Source organism: Salvelinus fontinalis, chromosome 2 (genome assembly GCF_029448725.1).
Source record: "Salvelinus fontinalis isolate EN_2023a chromosome 2, ASM2944872v1, whole genome shotgun sequence".
In the NCBI taxonomy this organism is placed as follows: domain Eukaryota; kingdom Metazoa; phylum Chordata; class Actinopteri; order Salmoniformes; family Salmonidae; genus Salvelinus; species Salvelinus fontinalis.
Window position 1 is genome coordinate 63,946,224 of NC_074666.1, and position 24,465 is coordinate 63,970,688.

Sequence of the window (24,465 nt, forward strand, 5' to 3'; positions counted from 1 at the left end):
TGGCCCCAGTGATGTACTGGGCCGTACCCACTACCCTCTGTAGTGCCTTACGGTCGGAGGCCAAGCAGTTGCCATACTAGTCAGGATGCTCTCGATGGTGTAGCTGTAGAACTTTTTATGGATCTGAGGACCATGCCAAATCTTTTCAGTCTCCTGAAGGGGAATAGGCTTTGTTGTGCCCTCTTCACGACTGTATTGGTGTGTTTGGACCATGATAGTTTGTTGGTGATGTGGACACCAAGGAACTTGAAGCTGTCAACCTGCTACACTACAGCCCCGTCGATGAGAATGGGGGTGTGTTCGGCCCTCCTTTTCCTGTAGTCCACAATCATCTCCTTTGTCTTGATCATGTTGAGGGAGAGGTTGTTGTCCTGGCAGCACACGGCCAGGTCTCTAACCTCCTCCCTATAGGCTGTGTCATCGTTGTCGGTGATCAGGCCTTCCACTGTTGTGTCATTGGCAAACTTAATGATGGTGTTGGAATCATACCTGGCCATGCAGTCATGAGTGAACAGGGAGTACAGGAGGGGACTGAGCACACACCCCTGAGAGGCCCCTGTGTTGAGGATCAGCGTCGCGGATGTGTTGTTACCTACCCTTACCACCTGGGGGCAGCCCGTCAGGAAGTCCAGGATCCAGTTGCAGAGGGAGGTGTTTAGTCCCAGAGTCCTTAGCTTAGTGATGAGCTTTGAGGACACTATGGTGTTGAACACTGAGCTGTAGTCAATGAATAGCATTCTCACATAGGTGTTCCTTTTGTCCAGGTTGGAAAGGGTTTAGAGTGCAATAGAGATTGCATCATCTGTGGATCTGTTGGGGCGGTATGCAAATTGAAGTGGGTCTAGGGTTTCTGGGATAATGGTGTAGATGTGAGCCATGATCAGCCTTTCAAAGCACTTCATGGCTACAGACGTGAGTGTTACAGGTCGGTAGTCATTTAGTCAGGTTACCTTAGTGTTCTTGGGCACAGGGACTATGGTGGTCTGCTTGAAACATGTTGGTATTACAGACTCAGTCAGGGACAGGTTGAAAATGTCAGTGAAGACACTTGCCAGTTGGTCAGCACATGCTCGGAGTACACGTCCTGGTAATCCGTCTGGCCTTGTGGTCTTGGGAAAGTTGACCTGTTTAAAGGTCTTACTCACATCGGCTACGAAGATGTAATCACACAGTCGTCTGGAACAGCTGATGCTCTCATGCATGTTTCCGTGTTACTTGCCTTGAAGCGAGCATAGTAATTAAAAGTAATTTAGCTCGTCTGGTAGGCTTATGTCACTGGGCAGCTTGTGGCTGTGCTTCCCTTTTTAGTCTGTAATAGTTTGGAAGCCCTGCCACATCTGACGAGCGTTGGAGCCAGTGTACTACAATTCAATCTAATTGACGCTTTGCCTGTTTGATGGTTAGTCGGAGGCATTGCAGGATTTCTTATAAGCTTCCGGGTTAGAGTCCCGCTCCTTGAAAGCGGCAGCTCTACCCTTTAGCTTAGTGCAGATGTTGCCTGTAATCCATGGCTTCTGGTTGGGGTATGTATGTACAGTCACTATGGGGACGATGTCATCAATGCACTTATTGATGAAGCCAGTGACTGATGTGTACTCCTTAATGCCATCAGAAGAATCCCAGAACATATTCCAGTCTGTGCTAGCAAAACAGTCCTGTATTAGCATTTGCTTCATCTTACCACTTTTTTATTGACGGAGTCACTGGTGCTTCCTGCTTTAGTTTTTGCTGGTAAGCACAAATCAGAAGGATAGAATTATGGTCAGATTTGCCAGATGGAGGGCGAGGGAGATCTTTGTAAGCATCTCTGTGTGTGGAGTAAAGTTGGTCTAGAGTTTTTTTCCCACTGGTTGCACATTTAACATGCTGGTAGAAATGAGGTAAAACGGATTTAAGTTTCCATGTGTTAAAGTCCCCGGCCACTATGAGCGCCTCTGGATAAGCGTCTTCCTGTTTGTTTATGGTCGTATACAGCTCATTGAGTGCGGTCTTAGTGCCAACATCGGTTTGTGGTGGTAAATAGACAGCTACGAAGAATATACAGTGGGGCAAAAAAGTATTTTGTCAGCCACCAATTGTGCAAGTTCTCCCACTTAAAAAGATGAGAGAAGCCTGTAATTTTCATCATAGGTACACTTCAACTATGACAGACAAAATGAGAGAAAAAAAATCCAGAAAATCACATTGTATGATTTTTTATGAATTTATTTGCAAATTATGGTGGAAAATAAGTATTTGGTCACCTACAAACAAGCAATATTTCTGGCTCTCACAGACCTGTAGCTTCTTCTTTAAGAGGCTCCTCTGTCCTCCACTCGTTACCTGTATTAATGGCACCTGTTTGAACTTGTTATCAGTATAAAAGACACCTGTCCACAACCTCAAACAGTCACACTCCAAACTTCACTATGGCCAAGACCAAAGAGCTGTCAAAGGATACCAGAAACAAAATTGTAGACCTGCACCAGGCTGGGAAGACTGAATCTGCAATAGGTAAGCAGCTTGGTTTGAAGAAATCAACTGTGGGAGCAATTATTAGGAAATGGAAGACATACAAGACCACTGATAATCTCCCTCGATCTGGGGCTCCACGCAAGATCTCACCCCGTGGGGTCAAAATGATCACAAGAACGGTGAGCAAAAATCCCAGAACCACACGGGGGGACCTAGTGAATGACCTGCAGAGAGCTGGGACCAAAGTAACAAAGCCTACCATCAGTAACACACTACGCCGCCAGGGACTCAAATCCTGCAGTGCCAGACGTGTTCCCCTGCTTAAGCCAGTACATGTCCAGGCCCATCTGAAGTTTGCTATAGAGCATTTGGATGATCCAGAAGAAGATTGGGAGAATGTCATATGGTCAGATGAAACCAAAATATAACTTTTTGGTAAAAACTCAACTCGTCGTGTTTGGAGGACAAAGAATGCTGAGTTGCATCCAAAGAACACCATACCTACTGTGAAGCATGGGGGTGGAAACGTGCTTTGGGGCTGTTTTTCTGCAAAGGGACCAGGACGACTGATCCGTGTAAAGGAAAGAATGAATGGGGCCATGTATCGTGAGATTTTGAGTGAAAACCTCCTTCCATCAGCAAGGGCATTGAAGATGAAACGTGGCTGGGTCTTTCAGCATGACAATGATCCCAAACACACCGCCTGGGCAACAAAGGAGTGGCTTCGTAAGAAGCATTTCAAGGTCCTGGAGTGGCCTAGCCAGTCTCCAGATCTCAACCCCATAGAAAATCTTTGGAGGGAGTTGAAAGTCCGTTTTGCCCAGCAACAGCCCCAAAACATCACTGCTCTAGAGGAGATCTGCATGGAGGAATGGGCCAAAATACCAGCAACAGTGTGTGAAAACCTTGTGAAGACTTACAGAAAACTTTTGACCTCTGTCATTGCCAGCAAAGGGTATATAACAAAGTATTGAGATAAACTTTTGTTATTGACCAAATACTTATTTTCCACCATAATTTGCAAATAAATTCATTAAAAATCCTACAATGTGATTTTCTGGATTTTTTTTTCTAATTTTGTCTGTCATAGTTGAAGTGTACCTATAATGAAAATTACAGGCCTCTCTCATCTTTTTAAGTGGGAGAACTTGCACAATTGGTGGCTGACTAAATACTTTTTTGCCCCACTGTAGATGAAAACTCTCTTGGTAAATAGTGTGGTCTACAGCTTATCATGAGATACTCTAGCTCAGGCGAGCAAAACCTTGAGACTTCCTTAGATTTCTTGCACCAGCTGTTGTTTACAGATATACATAGACCTCCACCCCTTGTTTTACCAGAGGTGGCTGTTCTATCCTGCCGAAAAGTGTAAAACCTGCCAGCTGTATGTTATTCATGTCGTTGTTCAGCCACAACTCTGTGAAACACAAGATATTACAGTTTTTAATGTCCCGTTGCTCGTAGTTCGTCTGTTTTATTATCCAATTATTGTACATTGATGGTAAAGGCAGATTACCCACTCGCCGTCGGATCCTTAAAAGGCACCCAGACCTACGTCCCCGATATCTCTGTCTCTTTCTCTTGCGAATGACGGGGATGAGGGCCTTGTCGGGTGTCTGGAGGAAATCATTCTTCCAGTACGGGGTGAGGAATCGCTGTCCGGTGGCAGAAACTATAAGTACAAAATAAATTACATATAACGTGAAAAAACACCAGGGCACAATTGGTTAGGTGACAGTAAAATGGCAGCCATCTCCTCTGGCTCCATTATCACATAGAGTTTGACAATGTCTGCATCTCCACAGTGTGACTTTCACCATTTTGGAATGTAAACAATTATTTTTTCTACAGGATTGAGCACATTAAACGAACAACACACATTAACACAGGACAGTGGCCCCCAAGTGGTCAACAATGGAATTACACGATAGCCTACAGGAACTCAAACCCAACTACAGGGGCCAGAACAGTAGGGTATTCACTTTTTACATTTCAATAATAATGCACAAGGAGACACAACAAGTAAAGCCATTACAGTGCAATTCCGAGATCTGCGTACAGAAATGGGCATCAGGTTTCTTACCAAGCAGTATAAAATGTTCTATAAATGTTTAATGCAAGACATATAGACTATGATGCTGTGAACAATGACAAATACACTGACCTAAATGTAAGAAAATAAATTGTCTAAATATGTGAAGACACCAAGAATGACAAAGATTCAATCATGTCTCAATATTCCTGCTTTCTAGCTTATGTAATAGTCTAACATGAAAGAATTGACAGGTCAATGACTTTATTACATTTAACCTAATTAATGTGGACCCAATGAACAATGTTATGTGGTTAATGTGTTTATATACAGTCCTTATCACCCCCACCTTGACAGATGGTAAACAGTGCAGGGGTCCTGTTAGTACAGTGGCTATTATAATGTGGAGTGAATCCCGTTAACGCAACTGTTTGGATCTGAATTGATCAGACGTTCAGCCGTCATATTGTTTTAAAATAAACTTTGTTGAATGGTCCATTTTTTTTTTTTTTTTTATGAATAGAAAAGGCACACATTCACAAGTACTTGTGCTCGCGTATTCATGCTTTCACACGTTTGAGTTACACTTTTAAGTAAAACATTTATGAAATAAATTAAATTAAAACATTCACAAGTTTACGCTTTCATACACACATTCACACTTCATTGGGTTATTTATGTATTTATCCCCCCTCATGTACCCTACACACACTCACTCACACACACAATCTCTCACATTCTCTCTATCTCACATACAGACACACACGCACACACACATGATCAAATTGCTAAAAGGCTGGATTTTTTCTAATCACCAATTGCAGAATTTCAATTACATTTGTCAACCAGCCACTCGCTGAACTTAAGGCTACAAAATGATTAGGTAACATATTTATTAAACAACATAAGGTTAGAGAGCATAATTTTAAGATTGTGATGGTCAGAGACAGAAGAGCTTATAATCACTGATGTTCATTTTTAGAGATTTATGTTTATCTAAACCTTTCGCTGCTTTTACACAGGCAACCAAATTCTGATCTTCCACTAATTGGTATTTTTTGGCAATAATTGGGCAAAAGTATAAAATTGGGCTGCCTGTGTAAACGCTAGCCTCGTACGAACCATCTTGATCTCGCAAACTTACATTGATACAGTCTACACGGATACAGTCTTTCTAACACCTGCCATTCTACGTCCTTGATTTGAGACAAAGACAGTACAGTATGAAGATAGGCAGAAACTGCTTCTCCAATAGAAATCCCTGATCACACTTGTAGGCGATGTCATGGTGACGTTGGCTGGCTAAGCTCATGTGCAGAAACACATAATCGGGTGTGCAGGCTGTCAAATCAAAGACACTCCTTCAATATAAAGTAGTTTTTTACTAAAATGAAAACGTTTCAGTTTGACACTTTCACGAGGTTGTAGTAATAACACGTTCAACTACTTAAGACATTGGCTCGAATCTAGGTTGTGCCTTTAGATTTCTAGAAAATTAACCACTAAGGAATATTTTTTTACTTCTCAAACCCCAAACACTGGTCTGTTTCTCAAGCGTTCCCGGAAGTCTCGCGGTGTTGTGCCTCTGGGTTTAGAAACTCTGTGCTTGAGAGTCTGGAACAGCTGCTTTGATGTGTCGAGACAAAGCAACTATAATGAAGGGCTGTGCCTTCAGACTTCAAGGCGGCACCATACATCCGTTGGATATCCCAGTTTTGAATTGAACGGATCAAATTTGTTTTACTTTAGGACCGACCCAGCCCTTCTGTTTCCAGCCAGCCCTTACGTGGTTTCCACTAGTTACCACAGCCACGAAGTAAAAATGGTCTATATCGTTAAAAATGTATCAAAACGAAAATTAGCTTTTTGGTCTAGCCTTTTACTGCAGTGTACTAAATCAGGGTCACACTGAGTTTTTCTTGGTTGTCTTCAACAAATATACTTTGAAACAAAAGTAAACACCTCACACATGGTTATGGGATTAAAAAAAAGAAGGCATCTGTACCATGTCAGATATAGAGTTGAAATGTATTCAATTTTGAGTTTTCATCCCAATATTACACTTTATATACATCACAGAATAAGGAAATATAACAAAACAATTTGACCTAAACACAGGATTTTCAACGTTAAAAAAATTATGTTGATTCATTATTAAATTATGAAAAATATTAAGAACATTCCACCCATGAGGCCACTAGGTCATTTGACTGCAGGAAGAGTACATTTAACGTTAGGGTTAGGCAAAAGGTTAACAGTGTGGTTAGGTTTAAAATCACATTATAACCCCCTAAAGTCGATTGACGTGCGATTGTAGAAATAGGCGGGGTTTAGGACTTGGCTGTGGTAACTAATGACGATTCCCCCCCTTCCGTGATAAACAAAAACACACAGTAGCTAGCTAGCACAAACCTTCGGTGTTCAGACATCGTTTGTCACTAACATAATGATAGGGTGTATAACTCATCACACACACTTTCTAAACGTTATAACAACCCTTCTACACTAAAACAAGTGACATGTTAGACATTCTAGCTAGCTAGCTAGTTTGGCCCAAAAAGATCAGACTACGGCAAGTATGAGCAACAAAACCAAAAACAGATATGAATCATCTTTCATCTAGTCAACCTAAAATGTCTATCTAATGCAACATTTAGAAATGTAAAGATAAAGAAAACAGAGAGCATGCACAAAATGTACTTTATTTTACAGGATGAAATGTGAAGGTGTGAAGACTCGGTGAAGATATAGAGTAAAGGTGTCTTTCATCCCTCTCTGTACCCTGGTGCAGTGGAACAATTCTTGTTCAGCTTCATAGTAGCATGGTCCCGGTTCTGATTCTGGATTGCTTTACTCTTGCAAATAGTGAAAGGACATTTAGATGTCTATGGGACAGTTTTCCAACCATAACATTGTAAAACACTCAGTGGGCTAGGAGTTATTCCAACTTAAGACCCTAGGGACGACGAATGACCTGTCGAACTGCAGCAACCTTGTACTTGTTCATATGAATTTGAGACTAAAGGGGGGGTCCCTTACACAGACACAGAGAGAACTGCAATTGGACAATAAAACAAATAGGTCTGAGCTTACTTTATGCATGGTGCATTGTCTAGTACGCACCTGTAATTAAAAAGTTATTCGCACAGTATATGTCATCACTATGGTTAGTTTCAGTCAATTTGGAATGAAAAGTCTAGGTAGCCTAGCCAGCCAGCGCATTTGTGGCACACCTTGAATCTCAGTGGCAGATGGCTGGCTTGTGTCTCTGAGCTTTTAGATTGTCTGTTGTCATCCGCAACACCATCTTGCAGGAACTACCTTCTTAATTTTCTGTGTTCTACAAGCAAGAGAAGTGGAGAGAAGAGAGAGAAGGGGAGAAAAGAGGGAGGAGTGTTACAATTTACAGGCTGTTTTGGGGGTCATGATGTGCTGAAGGGTAAGTGGGCAAGCATTGCCAACGACACCTACATGGGCTTCTGATGTTAAGTTAAACCACCTCTGCCACTACTTCTTGCAGTACTTGAGGAACACCTTGTTTCCATAAACCATTCCATAGACATTCCCTTCCTAAACCTTCCTAGACTCTGTCAATCACCACATCCTCATCGGCAGACTCGACAGCCTTGGTTTCTCTAATGATTGCCTCGCCTGGTTCACCAACTACTTCTCTGATCGAGTTCAGTGTGTCAAACCGGAGGGTCTGTTGTCCGGGCCTCTGGCAGTCTCTATGGGGGTGCCACAGGGTTCAATTCTTGGACCGACTCTCTTCTCTGTATACATCAATGATGTCGCTCGTGATTCTCTGATCCATCTCTACGCAGACGACACTATTCTGTATACTTCTGGCCCTTCTTTTGACACTGTGTTAACAACCCTCCAGGCGAGCTTCAATGCCATACAACTCTCCTTCCGTGGCCTCCATTTGCTCTTAAATACAAGTAAAACTAAATGCATGCTCTTCAACCGATCGCTGCCTGCACCTGCCCGCCTGTCCAACATCACTACTCTGGACGGCTCTGACTTAGAATATGTGGACAACTACAAATACCTAGGTGTCTGGTTAGACTGTAAACTCTCCTTCCAGACACACATCAAACATCTCCAATCCAAAGTTAAATCTAGAATTGGCTTCCTATTCCGCAACAAAGCATCCTTCACTCATGCTGCCAAACATACCCTTGTAAAACTGACCATCCTACCAATCCTCGACTTCGGTGATGTCATTTACAAAATAGCCTCCAAAACCCTACTCAATAAATTGGATGCAGTCTATCACAGTGCCATCCGTTTTGTCACCAAAGCCCCATATACTACCCACCACTGCGACCTGTACACTCTTGGCTGGCCCTCGCTTCATTCTCGTCGCCAAACCCACTGGCTCCAGGTCATCTACAAGACCCTGCTAGTTAAAGTCCCCCCTTATCTCAGCTCGCTGGTCACCATAGCAGCACCTACCTGTAGCACGCGCTCCAGCAGGTATATCTCTCTGGTCACCCCCAAAACCAATTCTTCCTTTGGCCGCCTCTCCTTCCAGTTCTCTGTTGCCAATGACTGGAACGAACTACAAAAATCTCTGAAACTGGAAACACTTATCTCCCTCACTAGCTTTAAGCACCAACTGTCAGAGCAGCTCATAGATTACTGCACCTGTACATAGCCCATCTATAATTTAGCCCAAACAACTACCTCTTTACCTACTGTATTTATTTTGCTCCTTTGCACCCCATTATTTCTATCTCTACTTTTTCTATCTCTACTTTTTTTTTTTTTACATGCTGTATTGTATTTACTTCGCCACCATGGCCTTTTTATATTTTTCTTTATTTATATATATATTTTGTTTGCCTTCACCTCCCTTATCTCACCTCACTTGCTCATATTGTATATAGACTTATTTTTCACTGTATTATTGACTGTATGTTTGTTTTACTCCATGTGTAACTATGTGTTGTTGTATGTGTCGAACTGCTTTTCTTTATCTTGGCCAGGTCGCAATTGTAAATGAGAACGTGTTCTCAATTTGCCTACCTGGTTAAATAAAGGTGAAATAAATAAAATACATTTAAAAAACAGACTATATAGTCTTGAGACTCTCTCTCTTTCCCTCTCATGCTGGCACTAAGAAGACCTCCTTTACCAACAGTATAATCAGTATAATTTTTGGGCATTGGGAAATGATACATTTACTCCTGATTAAAAGACCTAGAGGTTTTTGTTTTATGTTGTGTTTCACTTTGAAGACACTATGAGTGGAGAATGCCTCATGTTTAACTCTGTCACTCAAATAATTTTGTCTGATACCACTTTTGAACATTATGTGCTCATATATATGTGACAAAGTAAAAATGTAGAGTTTCCATCAACCTCACGCGCAATGTAGATATCAAAGAACGCAGCAGTTCGCGTGTAGAGTAGTGAGTGAAACCATTCACTTCAGGAAAAGGTATGATATAAAGTTCTTTTATTATGTGTTGTTGAATTCATAAGAATATTTGCTGCCATTGTAGTAAGGTTGGCAATACGAGAGGTCTTTGGACTTGCCACAGATGTCTCAAGTTGAGGGAGCATCCAATTTTTAAAATGTATTTTACCTTTATTTAACTAGGCAAGTCAGTTAAGAACAAATTCTTATTTTTAATGACGGCCTAGGAACAGTGGGTTAACTGCCTGTTCAGGGGCAGAACGACCTTGTCAGGTCAGGGATTTGAACTTGCAACCTTTCAGTTACTAGTCCAACTCTCTAACCACGAGGCTACCCTGCCGGCCCAATTGGCATGCTGACTGCAGGAATGTCCACCAGATCTGTTGCCAGAGAACTGACTGTTCATTTCTCTACCATAAGCCACCTCCAACATCATTTTAGGGAATTCGGTCTGACATGCATCTCAACCGCAGATCACGTCTATAGCATTGTGTAAAATCAATGAAATTGTTACATGTTGCGTTTTATGTTTTTGTTTAGTATATTAGGCATATCATTATAATTCTATCATTATACAATTCATAGTGTCTGACAAGATTGGGTCTAGGCTTCAGGTATTATGGGAATAGCTATTCAGGGTTGTCGCTGTTTTATCTCAATCTCGCTCGCTCACCCACTCTGGGCAAACCTTTCACTACGGCTGGCAGTGGCCTAGTCTTGCGATTCATTCCATATCCATTTGGCTAGTCTGACAAGCCAACGTACTTCAAAATTGTCAGTCACGGGTCAATAATGTACAGATATTAGAAGTTTGTCAAATACATTTAATGACAAACCATGTAACTACTTAGGTTAACATGAATTACCTGTTGCCCAAAGTTCGGCGCATGTGTTAGTAACTGGTTCTCCATGTTCAGAACATGCGGCCACAGTGAGAAAGATTTGCAGAGGTGACATCAGGTTAAGTAGCCAAAAACAAAAATATATAAAGTTCATTGATTGGGTTAAGGTGAATCACCCCTCAAACTAGTGGACCAATGGAGACGCATTGTCTACGCCTCCCTCTAAACACCACCCTTCACAAAAAAAGCCAAAACTTAATCAAACTTGCAGTGAAGGCAAAGAAATCGAGGACCAAGATATGAGTAGCATAACCAAAATGTAGTAATTGCACGCAAGAGCGTAGGCAAAATGGATTCAATAGGATTGGTTGTTGGGAAAGATCAACTGAAAACCTTTAAATCATTTCTGTTTTGCTCTCACTTTAAAATTGTGTTTGCAAGTTTTGCTTTTGATGTTAACAATTCAATACATTTTGATTTCAATTGTTTAGTTTTTGATTAACAAATTTCACTCTTCCTTAAATGTTTACATTAGTAACTTTTATCATGTTTACAATTTATTTGATCTAAATTCAATACATATGTCGTGTAATTTGATCCATAAAGTATGATTTAGTTTCTCCCAGTCACTGGCCCACACTCCAGTACAGAAGGTGGCGGCAAAGCACCATAATGTCGGATGCCAACCGACGATAAACCCCACCGAAGAACCTGATAGTTTAGATTACTGAACAGGAGACTAAATGTTCTTCTTTTTTTTTTTACGAACTTTATTTCATTAGAATCAAAACAATTCCATTCAGAGGGTTCCTCAATCTTGCTTTACAGAATAAAAATTAACAATATTTGCCAACTCTTGGACATGCACTTCGCAAGACATTTCCTTACTCCCCCCCCCCATTTTCAAACTTGTTCAATAACCAGGTTTCCATCCAACCTTTGTATGCAAAGTATGGCAGATAAAAAGTAATGACAGGCCTGACGGAAACAGATTTTTGGGTAAATTATCCAAATGTCAACTAGACAAGGTGGAATATGTGTTGGTAAAATGAATTATGCGAGAAATGTCAGTGGAAACACTTATGCGCAAATATTGATACAATAACCATCATATCGAAGTAAATTTGGAGTCTCGCGATGACATGTGGTCCTCCCACTACTAGTCGGAAAAGCGCGCGGTTCATTAAACTACAGATTACATAAATTAATTAACTTCAGAGTGGTGAAAGTGCACGGTAATTAGCTTGATGTTACTTTCCAATAAATATCTAGGGTCTTATTCTGGTGACATGATAGTCGATGCTTGGCTGCTGTTTGAAAAATAAAGTCTCACTCTTTTGTCCACATCTCATGTAGGCTATATGTGCGCTCTAGCCAAACATCGTGCTGTTGGTTAGAGGACATATGCCAATAACAAAGTGGGCACACGCTATATAACGCAATTGTTTTGTAACAATCAGTGGGGTTAAATGTGATAAGGAAAAGATAGTTCAATGGGTTTCGATACATCGGAATTTAACCGCAAAAAGCATTTTTATTTGCACTACATCACGCAGCCTTTTATTTGCAACAAGTCAATTAGATGGAAACATCTTTGGTGGGAAAACGCATATAATGCCTAATGCAGATAAGAATATTTGCATGAAAATCTGTCGCCAATTGGATGGAAACCTAGCTATTGGTGTACATTTTCTTGAGAATAGACATATGGGTCCAGACAGTTGAGTAAGATGTTCTCAGGGTTGTACTTTAAAGTAAAAAAGGAACATATCAAATACATATATTTTTCCTTTTTATTTAAATTTTATCTGCTTTTGTGGGATCATGGATTCATACAATTCACTTGGGGGGGGTTATTAAACCTAAACAACTTAGCCCCTATTAACAACCCCCAAAAAAGAACCCAGGTTGAATTAACACACCGATAGAGATTTAAGATTAAGAAATATTTAAAATAACTATGCCATCTCTGCCTCATTCGTAAAGGGATTGTAATCAGACAAGTACTTGACAGAGCAGAATGTTAGACTAAAGTTCCGGTTGGGGGAGAGCGTGAATGTCAAGGGACAGTGAGCACACTTCTCAGTTTGGTACCGAGGGACGGGTTTGAAATAATTATTTTGGGGTGTGGACCTAGTCCTGGGGGTTCAAAGACAGAAGAAACAAAACCCTACTTAACCCATAAAACAGACAGTTTGTTATGCCTACACTGCTCCGTTGTGGTCTCTAACAGGGCAGCAGCTCATTACAGTATCATTCACACAAACAGGGAAGGGGTATGTGGGTTTGTTGTATATATATATAAAAAATACAGGAACTTAAAAATGGCAAAGCCCCGCTTAGTACTCGTCTGCCTGGGTCTCCACCTTGTTGTAGCCGTTCTCATTGGAAACGTAGCCCTCTCCCGACTGCACCGACTCCTGGTCCACCATCAACCCATCCTGGCTGTTCTCCTCTGGCTGGGGCGGCGCTTCGCCTGCTTCGCCCGCCTCCCCGTTACCCACGTCGTCCTGCTCGGCCGAGGGGAGCAGGACAGAGCCATGCCGGTCCTCCCTGCGCTCCCCGCCACCCCGCTCCCTGTCTCTCTTATGCTCCCTGTCCTTCTCCCTGTCACCCCTGTGCCTCTCCCGGTCCCTCTCCCGATCCTTGTCCCTGTGGCTGCGCCTCCGGTCACGGTCCCGCTCCCTGTCTCTGTCCCGCTCCCTCCCGCCGCGCTCCTCTGCTACCTCTCCCCCTTCCTCACCCACACTAGGCTCTTCAGGCATCTTCTCTCCTCCCTCCCCCATCATACCGTCTCCAAGCCCCATGCCCTCATCCCCCTCGCCACCCTTGCTCCTCTCCCGGTCTCGCTTGCGCTCTCGGCTGCGGCTCCTCCTCTTCCTTTCACCCTTGTCTCTGCTCCTCTCCCTGCTATGACTGTCTCCCCCTGGTCCTCCTCCCCCCCGCTCCCTCTCTCGGTCTCTCCTCCTGCCACCCACTACGCTCTCCTCTCCAGGCGCTGCCTGGCCTAGAGCCCTGTCGCCCCTCTCCCTGGAGCGGGAGCTGCGCCTGCGTCTTTCCCGGGACCGGGACCGCCGTCTTTCGCCACCGCGCTCTTTCTCCCCCCCACGTTCACGCTCACGGCTGCGCTCTCTGCGCTCCCCTCTGGGCTCAGGTCCACGTTCACGCTCTCGTTCCCTGGGGTGAAGAGAAGGGCAAAAATAACAGTCAACTGACAAACCTCTACAGAAAATTAAGTCAGTCAAACCAAAATGTTCAATCCCAAGTCTACCGCTAGCCCATACCCTCTAGACTTGCATAGATCTAAAATAATTGGATCGATGTAACTAAGGAATATGGTAATAAATTCCCTTCAGATCATTTTTCTATATTGCTACATCTATCCAATTCTTTCAGGTCTAATGGGTAGGGCCTATTTAGAATAGGGTGACATAACCCTCCCTTCGTAGACCACCCCAAGGGCCCAGTGTAGTTACTCACCCTCCAATTGTGGGGTGTTCATCGTAACGTGAGGTGTCGTCTCTTCCAGAGTGCTTGATGTTGACGTCAGCCCCGCCTCTCCTTGTCCCACCAAGACCACCGCCTGGTTGGGGATACATTCACTTCCTGTCTATGATTTGTATTTAAAACTGACTAATATTAAAAGGGATTCATAAAATGGCCAATGCAAAGAGAATCATCGGTTAATTATACACAGTCAGAGATCATGTGCAGTTCCTCACCTAGCCTGCGGGGATGCCATCCCTTCACAGTGCGACCTCTCTCAACATCCACCAGCACTCTCCTTCCATCGATCTTCTTCCCGTCTGCATGCTTGTAGGCAGCTGGAGGAAAGGGGGGAGGTGAGAGAAAGGTAGAGAAGAGTAAGATGGAGCTCTGCGGTTTCAAAGGTAAGGTTAACAAAGAGTGCATGAATATACTGACCAGGAGCAGGTGAGGTAGTGTGGGGCTGCTCTCTGGGCAGACAGACCATGTAGTAGTAGACCTTTTTCCACCACTAAATGCTGCATTTACCTGCACATCGATCTTTATTGAAGCTGTACCACAGTAAGTATTTTGTTGTGCAAGCACTTTACTTCAGTAAATCCTTATTTTGAAAAGATTAGAGGGATAAAGAAATGCATTCTAGCCGCAAATTACAAGTGAGCCGGTATAGCAGATAGAAATGCTTTTTTGTGAACTATGCATTAATTATTAAAATCTCAATTCAATTTTATTATATCAAGTGCGTTATATAATATATTCAAACAAAACATTGAAGTTTGGCCTATAATGATTGCTCTGTGTCACGTGGAGCATTAGAGACCGAAAACTGAAACGCAGCTTAAAATAATTTTAATCTTACTTAGACAAGTGACCACATTGTCGAAGAGGGCCAACCTCTTACTGTTGCATGGCTCATTTTATAGTTTAGACCAGGGGTACTCAACTCAACCTACGTGGTCCGGAGCCTGCTGCTTTTGGGGGGGGGGGGGGGGGGGGGCAGTTGAACTGGCTTTGAGGTCCGGAGTTGAGTTTGAGGAGATCAGACCAATCAACGGTCTTAAAATTGCCCACGACTATAAGCTAAGTTAATACATCTAAGGAAGCAAGCAAAAATGCTCAATATCAATTAGATGCATACCCTTAAATTATAGTGTGACGCATGAAAGGCTCAGGTAGCTTTGGCTACGATATTTACCTACAACTATGCATTTAAATTGCTCCAAAGTGATTTTGAAAATACACAGCCTTTCATAACTATAACTTTCATCATGGGATTCTATGTAAAAATGCATTAATTTAAAGCTACCGTAGTCAGATAAAGAGGCCATTACCAATAATGCTTTATTACTGAATATTGTGTGTCCCTAGTGGTTAGCCTAGTGTTTAAGTGTGTTGGGCCATTAACCGAAAGTTTGCTGTTTCAAATCCGAGCGGACTAGGTGAAAAATCTGTCAATGTGCCCTTGAGCAAAGCACTTAACCCTAATTGCTTCTGTAAGTCACTCTGGATAAGAGTGTCTGCTAAATGAATTACATGTAAACGAGTGGTCCAAGCAATTGACAGTACTTTGATGTGGAGTGCATTTGAGAGCCTGTTGTGAAAAATGCTTGTGCACTTGAAATAAATCTGATAACAGTAATTCATATAGCAACATACTATTTATTATATTACCCAACCTGACAAATTGATGAGAAATGCATTTGTGCATGTTCACCCAATTGTCACATCTACAACCTCTTATCCAGAAGGAACATCGAATAGGAGTCACCCCCATGGATCAAACAGCCACCCACTTCGTCTAGCCACTTATAGGTGGAATTGGGTGTTTTATACCAGTAGCTAGGTTGCCACCGAATTGGCGACAGATTTTAATGCAAATATTTTTAAATCCGCATTAAAGAGAATGTGAATTTTCCCACCAAACTGAATTGTTGAAGATAAAAATCAGTGCGAAGTTCATGTATATAAATTTTTTATACAAACGTTTAACAAACCAATTGTCACAAACTGTTGCGTTTAATAGTAAATGTGCCCACGCTGGTCTTGGCATGTGCTCTAGCCAACAGCTCGCATATACAGTACAGGTAGGCTAGTCTACACAAGATAATGGACGAGAGAATATTTTGTCAAACAGCAGTCAAACATCATAAGAACATCAACATTTATTGGAAAGGAGAATCAAGCTCATCATCGGGCACCTTCATCACCACGTGAAGGTCATCATTCATATATTTTTCCTGTAGCCTATTAAACTGCATGGTTTCCAGAGTAGTAGTGGGAGGATCACACACCATAGTCGCTTGACTCCAAGTTTACTTCGATAAGGCAGTAATTACTAACAATATTTGCCCCTAAAAGCATTTACACCGCTATTTCACGCAATTCATTTTACAAAGATCCCACCATGTCAAACTCTGCCTTTATAAAATTGTGCCAAAACGTCATGTTTCCATCACAGCTGTCGTGATTTGTTTTAATACGGTATGACTTTTCAAAAACTGGATGGAAACGTGGTTAGTGACAAACCAGGTGGATACTGCCCTGCAAATGTTGACACCTTAGGCACGTCCTGCAATAGCCATCGTCACTGGCACAACCACTCCTGGTGTTCTTAGCCCCCGGTTCAGTGAGACATAAAATACCAGTGACATTGGTTTGAGTTTGAATATTTACTCCAATTGCCAGAATACACCTTGTATGACAAAGCTGCTTATTACACAAACATATCTTCTTACCCAATACATGTTGTGCTTCAGACTATAGTGAGGCTAATGTAAATTAGGTTGCCTTACATACAACCTCTGACCTTGTAATACTTGTCTGGAGGGGGAGATATAGTGGAGGGAATCATCGCGATATGAGAAAATGTGTCAAGTTATATACACATACCTTAGTGGAGGCTTTATGGGCTGCTGTGTTTGTTTTGAACAACTATCTTACCACCGCCTGGACACGAGCAGTGTCGGACTCAGAACCTCCGGGAGCATAGGGCTTCCAGTTGCAAGCCAAATTGGCAGGCTCCTGCCACTGCCAGATTTAACACCACATAGTCTGCAGCTTCTGAGTCAAACTCAGAACACACACACACACAAATATATACTCCCTTGGCCCAGACAGTCTTGGGATCAGTCTCTTATGACCGAAGAATTCAGCAGGATCCATGAAGACCCATCCTGGCCTCTACACTGGTCTGCTCTGCTGTGGTAGACGATCCAATGGGAAACGGCAGAGGACTTTCCTCTTTATATCCAATTAGAGGGCCTTACCAGAACCACTCACTTTTACAGCCAGAGGGACTTACCAGAACCCCCTCTAGATCATAGCAAATTATCACTGTACTTTCATGACACCTCACAGGTTTATACTACCAGGGGGCCTTACCACAACCCCTCACTAATCTAACCAATCCGGGTTTGTCTTACCACAAACCATAACCTTCTCAAACAATCAGAGGACTTCAGTCAAAGGGGGGTGGGTTGCCTTAACTCAACCCCAAAAACTCCTCAAACAAGGCCTAAATACAATCTTACTATACAAGCACACATATCGTGCATATCAAAAAGTAGTTTATTTAAAAAGAAACAAAGGTATGCATCTAGAGAAAATTAGATAAGTGTTTGGTGTAGGCTAGAATAAATGTAGGCTAGTTCGAGTGGTGACATATTTCCTCCCTTGACTGGCTCCATTAGCTGTATACACCGGATTCTTACAATCAGCTGTGGTAAAGAGATCTGGGGGTGAGATGACTGCCATGTCTGAATGAGCTATCGCTATGCTCGTCGACATCGGCTCTTGCCTAGTTATATAGTAGGGACAAAGCTACGTATGTGCATAAGTATGTGCCTTTCTGTAAAAGTGTTGAGTCCCCTCGTAAGCCTATTCCATTAAAGCCAGCTCGACGCACACAAGAAAGGACCTTAACTTACAATGCTAGGGGATTATGTTTTGGGCATGTGGTCTTTATGATGCAATGTTATGCAAAAGATTGTCCTTTTCTTAATGATTATGCAAGAGAACTTGATAAAATGCTGTTTCAGACAACTAAAATACTGAAATACTAAAAGCACTTAGGCCTATATGTAAAAGTGTTAAGGGATACATCTGAGGTGGCTTTAACACAAAAGGAAAATTCAAAAGGCACCCATTAACTGACTAATGGCCTGGGGGTGCGTTCAATGGTCAAAGCACCAGATTCGTCTTATCAATGTCAGTATTGTTCAAGCGACATTTAAGCAGCTTCAAAAAAATGTGCTTTGCCCATTGAACGTAGCTCCTCTTCCCTAAATAGGAGGATGGAGGGTGGAAAGAAAGCTTACCCATCATACAAACCCATCATACCAACCATATACTGAGCTGTGGTAGTAGGGTGTAGATGTATCATAACCATCATCATCTGCAAGCCAGCTCTGGCCAATAGCCATCACAGATAGGCGGCTGCAGTGGCAATGAGAACAACAAACAGTTAATACACTGCAGAGCCAGCATAGACATCCCCTCACAAGTCAACCCTCACCTGAGTCACATCATACCAAGGGTGGGCGACCTTGGTCCCGGGGAACACTATTCCCCGCCTGTTCATTGCACTCTGGGCGCATGACCCTAAGTGTTCCAGCGGCCACGTCCACGTTCCAGGCCAGCTACACTGCAGTCCCGCTGTGCGGACTTGCCTCATTACCTAGCAGTCAGGCGTCAGATTCTTATTTTATATGATTTTTAGCTGACATGTAAATCACCTTCCCAGGTGTTGTGAGATCTGGCAAGTGACTGCAATGTAGTCGGCCTGGAAGGTGGCATGTAAATAGCAATCTTAGAGAGCAACTGATTTACACCTGGAACACCCGTCTGCCTGATAATTTGTTTAAATTTGATCAATGAGAATAATACGAGGGGGCATGGTAGCTCGCCAGGACCAGGGTGGAGGACCACTGATATGAGCTGATAGAAATGGCCTAGTGTCACAAAAGCACAGAGATGAGGGTACCCAAGTTAACCAGACAAGTTAGGAGGAAGAACTAGCCTGTTGGTGACCTGTAGCTTACCGTTGGTTGTCCAACCAGGAAACCTACCTGTTCCACAGATGACTTAACACTCCTAACTATTACAGGCCTAACCTACAGCAAGCAAAGACATTCAAGGTGACCAAAAGAACAAGGCTTAGAAGTTGTTTATACATACAAAACATAGGCCAAACCTTCCCACCGAATGGCACCGCCACATACAAGTGTCATGGCACTCAGACAAGTGCAGTACAGAAACCCTTTCGCAGCCTTACTTGAGTTAGTCAAGAGGTCATCATGCGCCACACAAGACAGACATCACACAACTCACTCAGCACCTTGTTTCCCCTAATTAATATTTGAACTCAGTTACAAAAATAAAAAGGATGGATTTTGAGGCCCCTTGTGTTCAGAGTTTTAATCTTTAACTTGTATGGACTGTGGGTCCATATTAACCCCCTTGCCAATAGGCTTGGGCAGTATACCGTATACCGGGGTATTTGGAAAAAGACACAGGATGGTTTTTCCATACCGTCAACACCGTTTAAAATATTTATTTGAGGTTAATTAATAAATTTGATTTGTAGCTACTTAAGTAAACACCCACAATCAACTTGTGCAATACGTTAGGAGATAAAGAACAAAGTTCTTCATTTCACCCGCCACATTATTATGAAGCTTACAGTAGTCCACAGTCATGTGGTGTTTGTACACAGGCACACAACTACGAGAGAGACATGAGCCATGGGAGTCACTCACTGTTGTGCAGCATGCGCCAGGTGATTTAATTACAACATCGGAAGTCTCAAAGTTACCTGTCTAAAATGTGCAAACTTCTGCATTTGGTTTGCTAATTTAGTAGCTAGTTAGCCAACTAGCTAAGTGGTTAGCTTCTTCTAAATCAACCATTCACTTAGTAAAAGCAGAGAATAACCTCCTGGATCAAGAGCCTTGCTGGCAAATATTGGTTTTGTGCTTGCAGCAAACTATATTTTGAGTTAAAAATGTTAACAATGCGGTCGTTAGCATTCTACCCGGCAATACCGAATATCCCAGTATGACACAAGGTCGGTATGAAGGTATGACAATCTGGATACAGCCCAAGCCTACTTTCCACCTAGTTCTCCTTCTCTGACCCTTTTCATACCATTGTGCCAATCCAAACCACACTCTGCTGGCTTGGATACTTTCCATTCAACATGTCCTCGCAGCATAATCAGGCCAGCGCAGTACAGCTCGGTGTGGCTCAGCAGTGTGAACAGTTTATTTTTTACATTTGGCAGATATTAAGAGTGGGCCTAGGACCATGGATAAATGTGAAACCATCGCTCATCCTGGCCATTCAAAGGGAAATCGCACCAAGGACAGCATAAGCTGCTGGTGCAGTACAGAAAATAGCTACATTTTAAAAACAGAGCCTAGTCAGTTTGCTCCATAAAAGGTGCTATTCAGTCAAGAGGGTTCCTCATGCACTGGGCAAGAGTACAAGGTGCTGATGTTAACTAAAAGTCAGTAACACCAACTGGTACGATTTGTAAAGCTATAGTGAAATTCCAACCAGTTGTAAGGTCACAAAATTGATCTAGTTTATTTCTTTCGGTCCTTCAAAAAAAATACTATTCCACCCACGTACCCTCCCAGCATTCAGACTCCCATTTGAGATGAGGTGGGTTATGAGGGGGTTGGTCTCTCGAGGTACTCACAGTGCATGTCTCTCTCGTGCTCGTACTCTATGAAGGCGTAGCCTCTGGGCTTCCCTGACCGCTTGTTGTAGACGATGTAGATCTGGAAGAGAGCGACTATAATAATGCTAGCTGAACAAGCTGGGGGGGGGGGCACAGGACCAATTGCCACTAAGAAAAGGTGTATTATAAAACGAAAGGGTGGTTTAGGAGACAAAGACTAAACTTACCCGTTTGATGGGTCCGTAGACCTCAAACTCACGGCGAAGCTTGGATTCCGTGGTGTCATAATTCTGCAGCAATGATAACACAGTTAACATGGATCCCACCAGAACTTGGCGGGAAACCCTGCCAGGTTTACATTTTATTGCGGAGTATGTATGCTTAATTTGATATTAATCACTACCCGGCTTTAGTATCAGTGGCAAAGACAGGATGGAAGAGAAGGTAAAGATGCCATGGAACATGGAAGGTAGCCTGTATAATGCACACTTACCACACGAGCCACAAACAGGGTCTTGAAGGCATCCCCCTGAGCATTGGGGTCATTGTGTGGATCCCCTAGAAGGCAGAAGAAAATATTACAACCTGACTTCCATCAACTTTCAGTAAATCCTATGAAGATCACGAAAGCTCATCCATGTCAACTTACAGAGCTTCAGTTCTGTCTCCACAACCGTCTGTCTCCTCTCGATCTTCTCCCTCCTCTGTAAAACAGAAACAGGTTAGCTAGGCCCCTCAGACTCAAACCCTAAATGGTTACAGTACATTAGAGCCATGTACTAGTACACCCCACTGAAGATGTCCAGTTATCCAATCTTACTCAGATACGCATTGAGGTTTGACAAAAAAAGTGGAAAGAAATGGCCACAAAGGGAAGTGACCCCTCTTCCAATTGTCTCACCTTCCTCTCCAACCTCTCATCACGAGTTTCTGCCCTAGTGGGGGGAGGGGCATCTCTGGGGTCCTATCAAAACAGTCCAAAAGTTAGAGGGCCAAAGGCATTCAATCAAATAATATACCAAATAGCCAACTATCCATCTCATTCACGAAGAGTTTAATTGCACAAGAGCTAGGTAGGTTTGCCTTACCTCAAAGTGCCTGATGAAGGGAGCGATGCCACAGTATGGCTGGTTGTGGTGTTTTTCATGGGGAAGCTTCTCCAACTGGGTCAGAAATGGTATGGGGTCCCGGGGCGCAAATAGGGCCAGCAGATTGGGGGGTAAAAACTGGGTCATCTTTCACCTGCAGCGAGACAAATAGATGTTTAGTTCACAAACTACGTAGTTACTAATAATATGCAGACAGAGTTGCATCAGTGTTGCCATTAAACAGTGTGGACAGAGCCACAACGGCATGGAAGACCATTGTGATAACCATGTGCAGCTCAATTTCTTCTGCAAATGTAAGGCAACATCTTACTTTCATGCGTGGAACTAGCTTCGAAGCTAGTGTCTAAGAGAACTGATCAATGTTACCAAACAACGCTCAATCTTCCCTTACCTGGAGGCTTCAAGGAAAATGAAGGCTGGAAAGTCACATTTACAAGGATAGCTGGCTAGCTGGAATAGTGAATGCTTTAGGCTGATTGTTGGTTATACATATACACGCACAAAAATATAAAAAACAAAAATTAAAGATTTTACTGTGTTAAGTTCATAAGGAAAATCAAACAATTGAAATAAATGCATTAAGCCATGATCTATGGATTTCACAACTGGGAATACAGATGTAGCTGTTAGAGATACTTTTTTGGGGGGTAAGGGCGTGGATCAGAAAACCAGTCAGTATCTGGTGTGACCACAATTTGCCTCATGCAGCGTGACATTTCCTTTGCATTGAGTTGACCAGGCCTGTGGAATGTTGTCCCACTCTTCAATGGCTGTGCGAAGTGGCTGGATATTGCCGGGGACTGGAACACCTTCTTGTACAAGTCGATCCAGAGCATCCCAAACATGCTCAATGGGTGACATGTCAGGTGAGTATGCAGGCCATGGAAGAACTGGGACATTGTCAGCTTCTAGGAATTGTGTACAGATCCTTGTGACATGGGGCTGTGCATTATCATGGCGAAACATGAAGTGATGGATGAACGGCACGACAACGGGCCTCAAGATCGTCACGGTATCTGTGCATTAAAATTGCCATAGATAAAATGCAATTGTGTTGGATGTCTGTAGCTATTCCCACCACTACCTCACCCTTTGGACCATCTGGCAGAACTTCCAGAATGTTCTATAAGTGAAGATAGGAGACGATGCCAGACCAACCCTAGGAACTATGCCTATGTAATTTGTCTGTAATTAGTATATAGGATCGAATTGGACAGCACATTTTGCACGCACACACGTTCAGTATAGTTAGCAGCCAACTAAACGCAACTCCACGATTTACGAAGGAATTCAGCTGCTACTAGTGTGGGTGGACTGGAGCCCCAGACATCGCATAAAATGTTATCAACCAACTAATTCCACCACCCAAAGAATAGCCACAATTGCTGCCTGACAATGAAGCTGTCCAGGAGTTGTGATGACACTAAAGCATGCTGCTGCTAAAATAAGATTAATCTCCAGAGTATACACCTTCATTCGAGGAGTACATACACACAAAAGTATATGAACACTCCAAATTAGTGGATTCGGCTATTTCAGCCACACCCGTTGCAGGCAAGTGTATAAATAGTGCACACAACCATGCATGCAATCTCTATAGACAAACATTGGCAGTAGAATGGCCTTACTGAAGAGTTCAGTGACTTACCGTGGCACCATCATAGGATGCCCACCTTTCCAACAAGTCAGTGTGGCAAATTCCTGCCCTGTTAGAGCTGTCCCGGTCAACTGTAAGTGCTGTCAATGTGAAGTGGATAGGGGTTCTTGCAGATGTAGGAATGCCCATATGCAGGAACGCCCCGAATTTCAGGGCGCAATTTCACCTTTCTCTAGACTAAAACGAACAACGTCCCAAAATGTAATCATAATATGCGCACGAACTGTTCCAAACAGTTTCAGATGAGGACGCCTTTAGAGCTAGTTGTCTGGCTTCCGACTAGACACCTCCGTGTTGGACTAACGTTAACTAACAACGCAGTCAAACAATGGACCACCCTGGCTAACGTTACCTAGCCAATCCACCAAAGTATTTAAGTTAGTTAATTGCAGGAAGACCAGACACCTAAAACGAAATATGGAACATTTTAACAGGTCTATTTTAGTTAACGTTACATATTCCAGTTTAGTTAACGTTACATATTCCAGTCTACCAAACCACTAAACACTGTCCACCATAGCATAGGCCTCGTGCCGCCACTCAGGGGTACTACACATTTCTACCCTACTCACCTCAACTCTTCATTCAATCCTTTCAAAACTCAGAGAGCCCGAATCAGGCAACGTGGAATAAGAGCGTGCGCTCTCTTTGTTCAAAGCAAGATGTTTTCCCACAGATGAATATACTTCAGCAACCAAGAGATACAGAGGCTTCAGCTTGGTTAGCTTCTTGCCAGGGGGGGGAAAACGATCTGTCCTCAACTTAAAATGGCGGTACG

At 42.9% G+C, this 24,465-nt stretch overlaps 1 protein-coding gene across 1 annotated transcript; it reads right to left on the reverse strand.

Annotated features, from left to right (window-relative positions):
* Positions 1-12,251: 12,251 nt before the first annotated feature.
* Positions 12,252-24,448, reverse strand: LOC129823206 (U1 small nuclear ribonucleoprotein 70 kDa-like). The gene is made up of 10 exons (XM_055882063.1): positions 24,260-24,448; positions 22,010-22,163; positions 21,823-21,885; positions 21,571-21,625; positions 21,415-21,479; positions 21,149-21,211; positions 20,940-21,021; positions 14,476-14,577; positions 14,234-14,336; positions 12,252-13,930 (listed from the first exon to the last, which is right to left on the reverse strand). Exons 2-10 carry the CDS (start codon positions 22,154-22,156, stop codon positions 13,093-13,095), a joined length of 1,518 nt encoding a protein of 505 aa, XP_055738038.1. The 5' UTR covers positions 22,157-22,163; positions 24,260-24,448; the 3' UTR covers positions 12,252-13,092.
* Between the last annotated feature and the right edge of the window lie 17 nt (positions 24,449-24,465).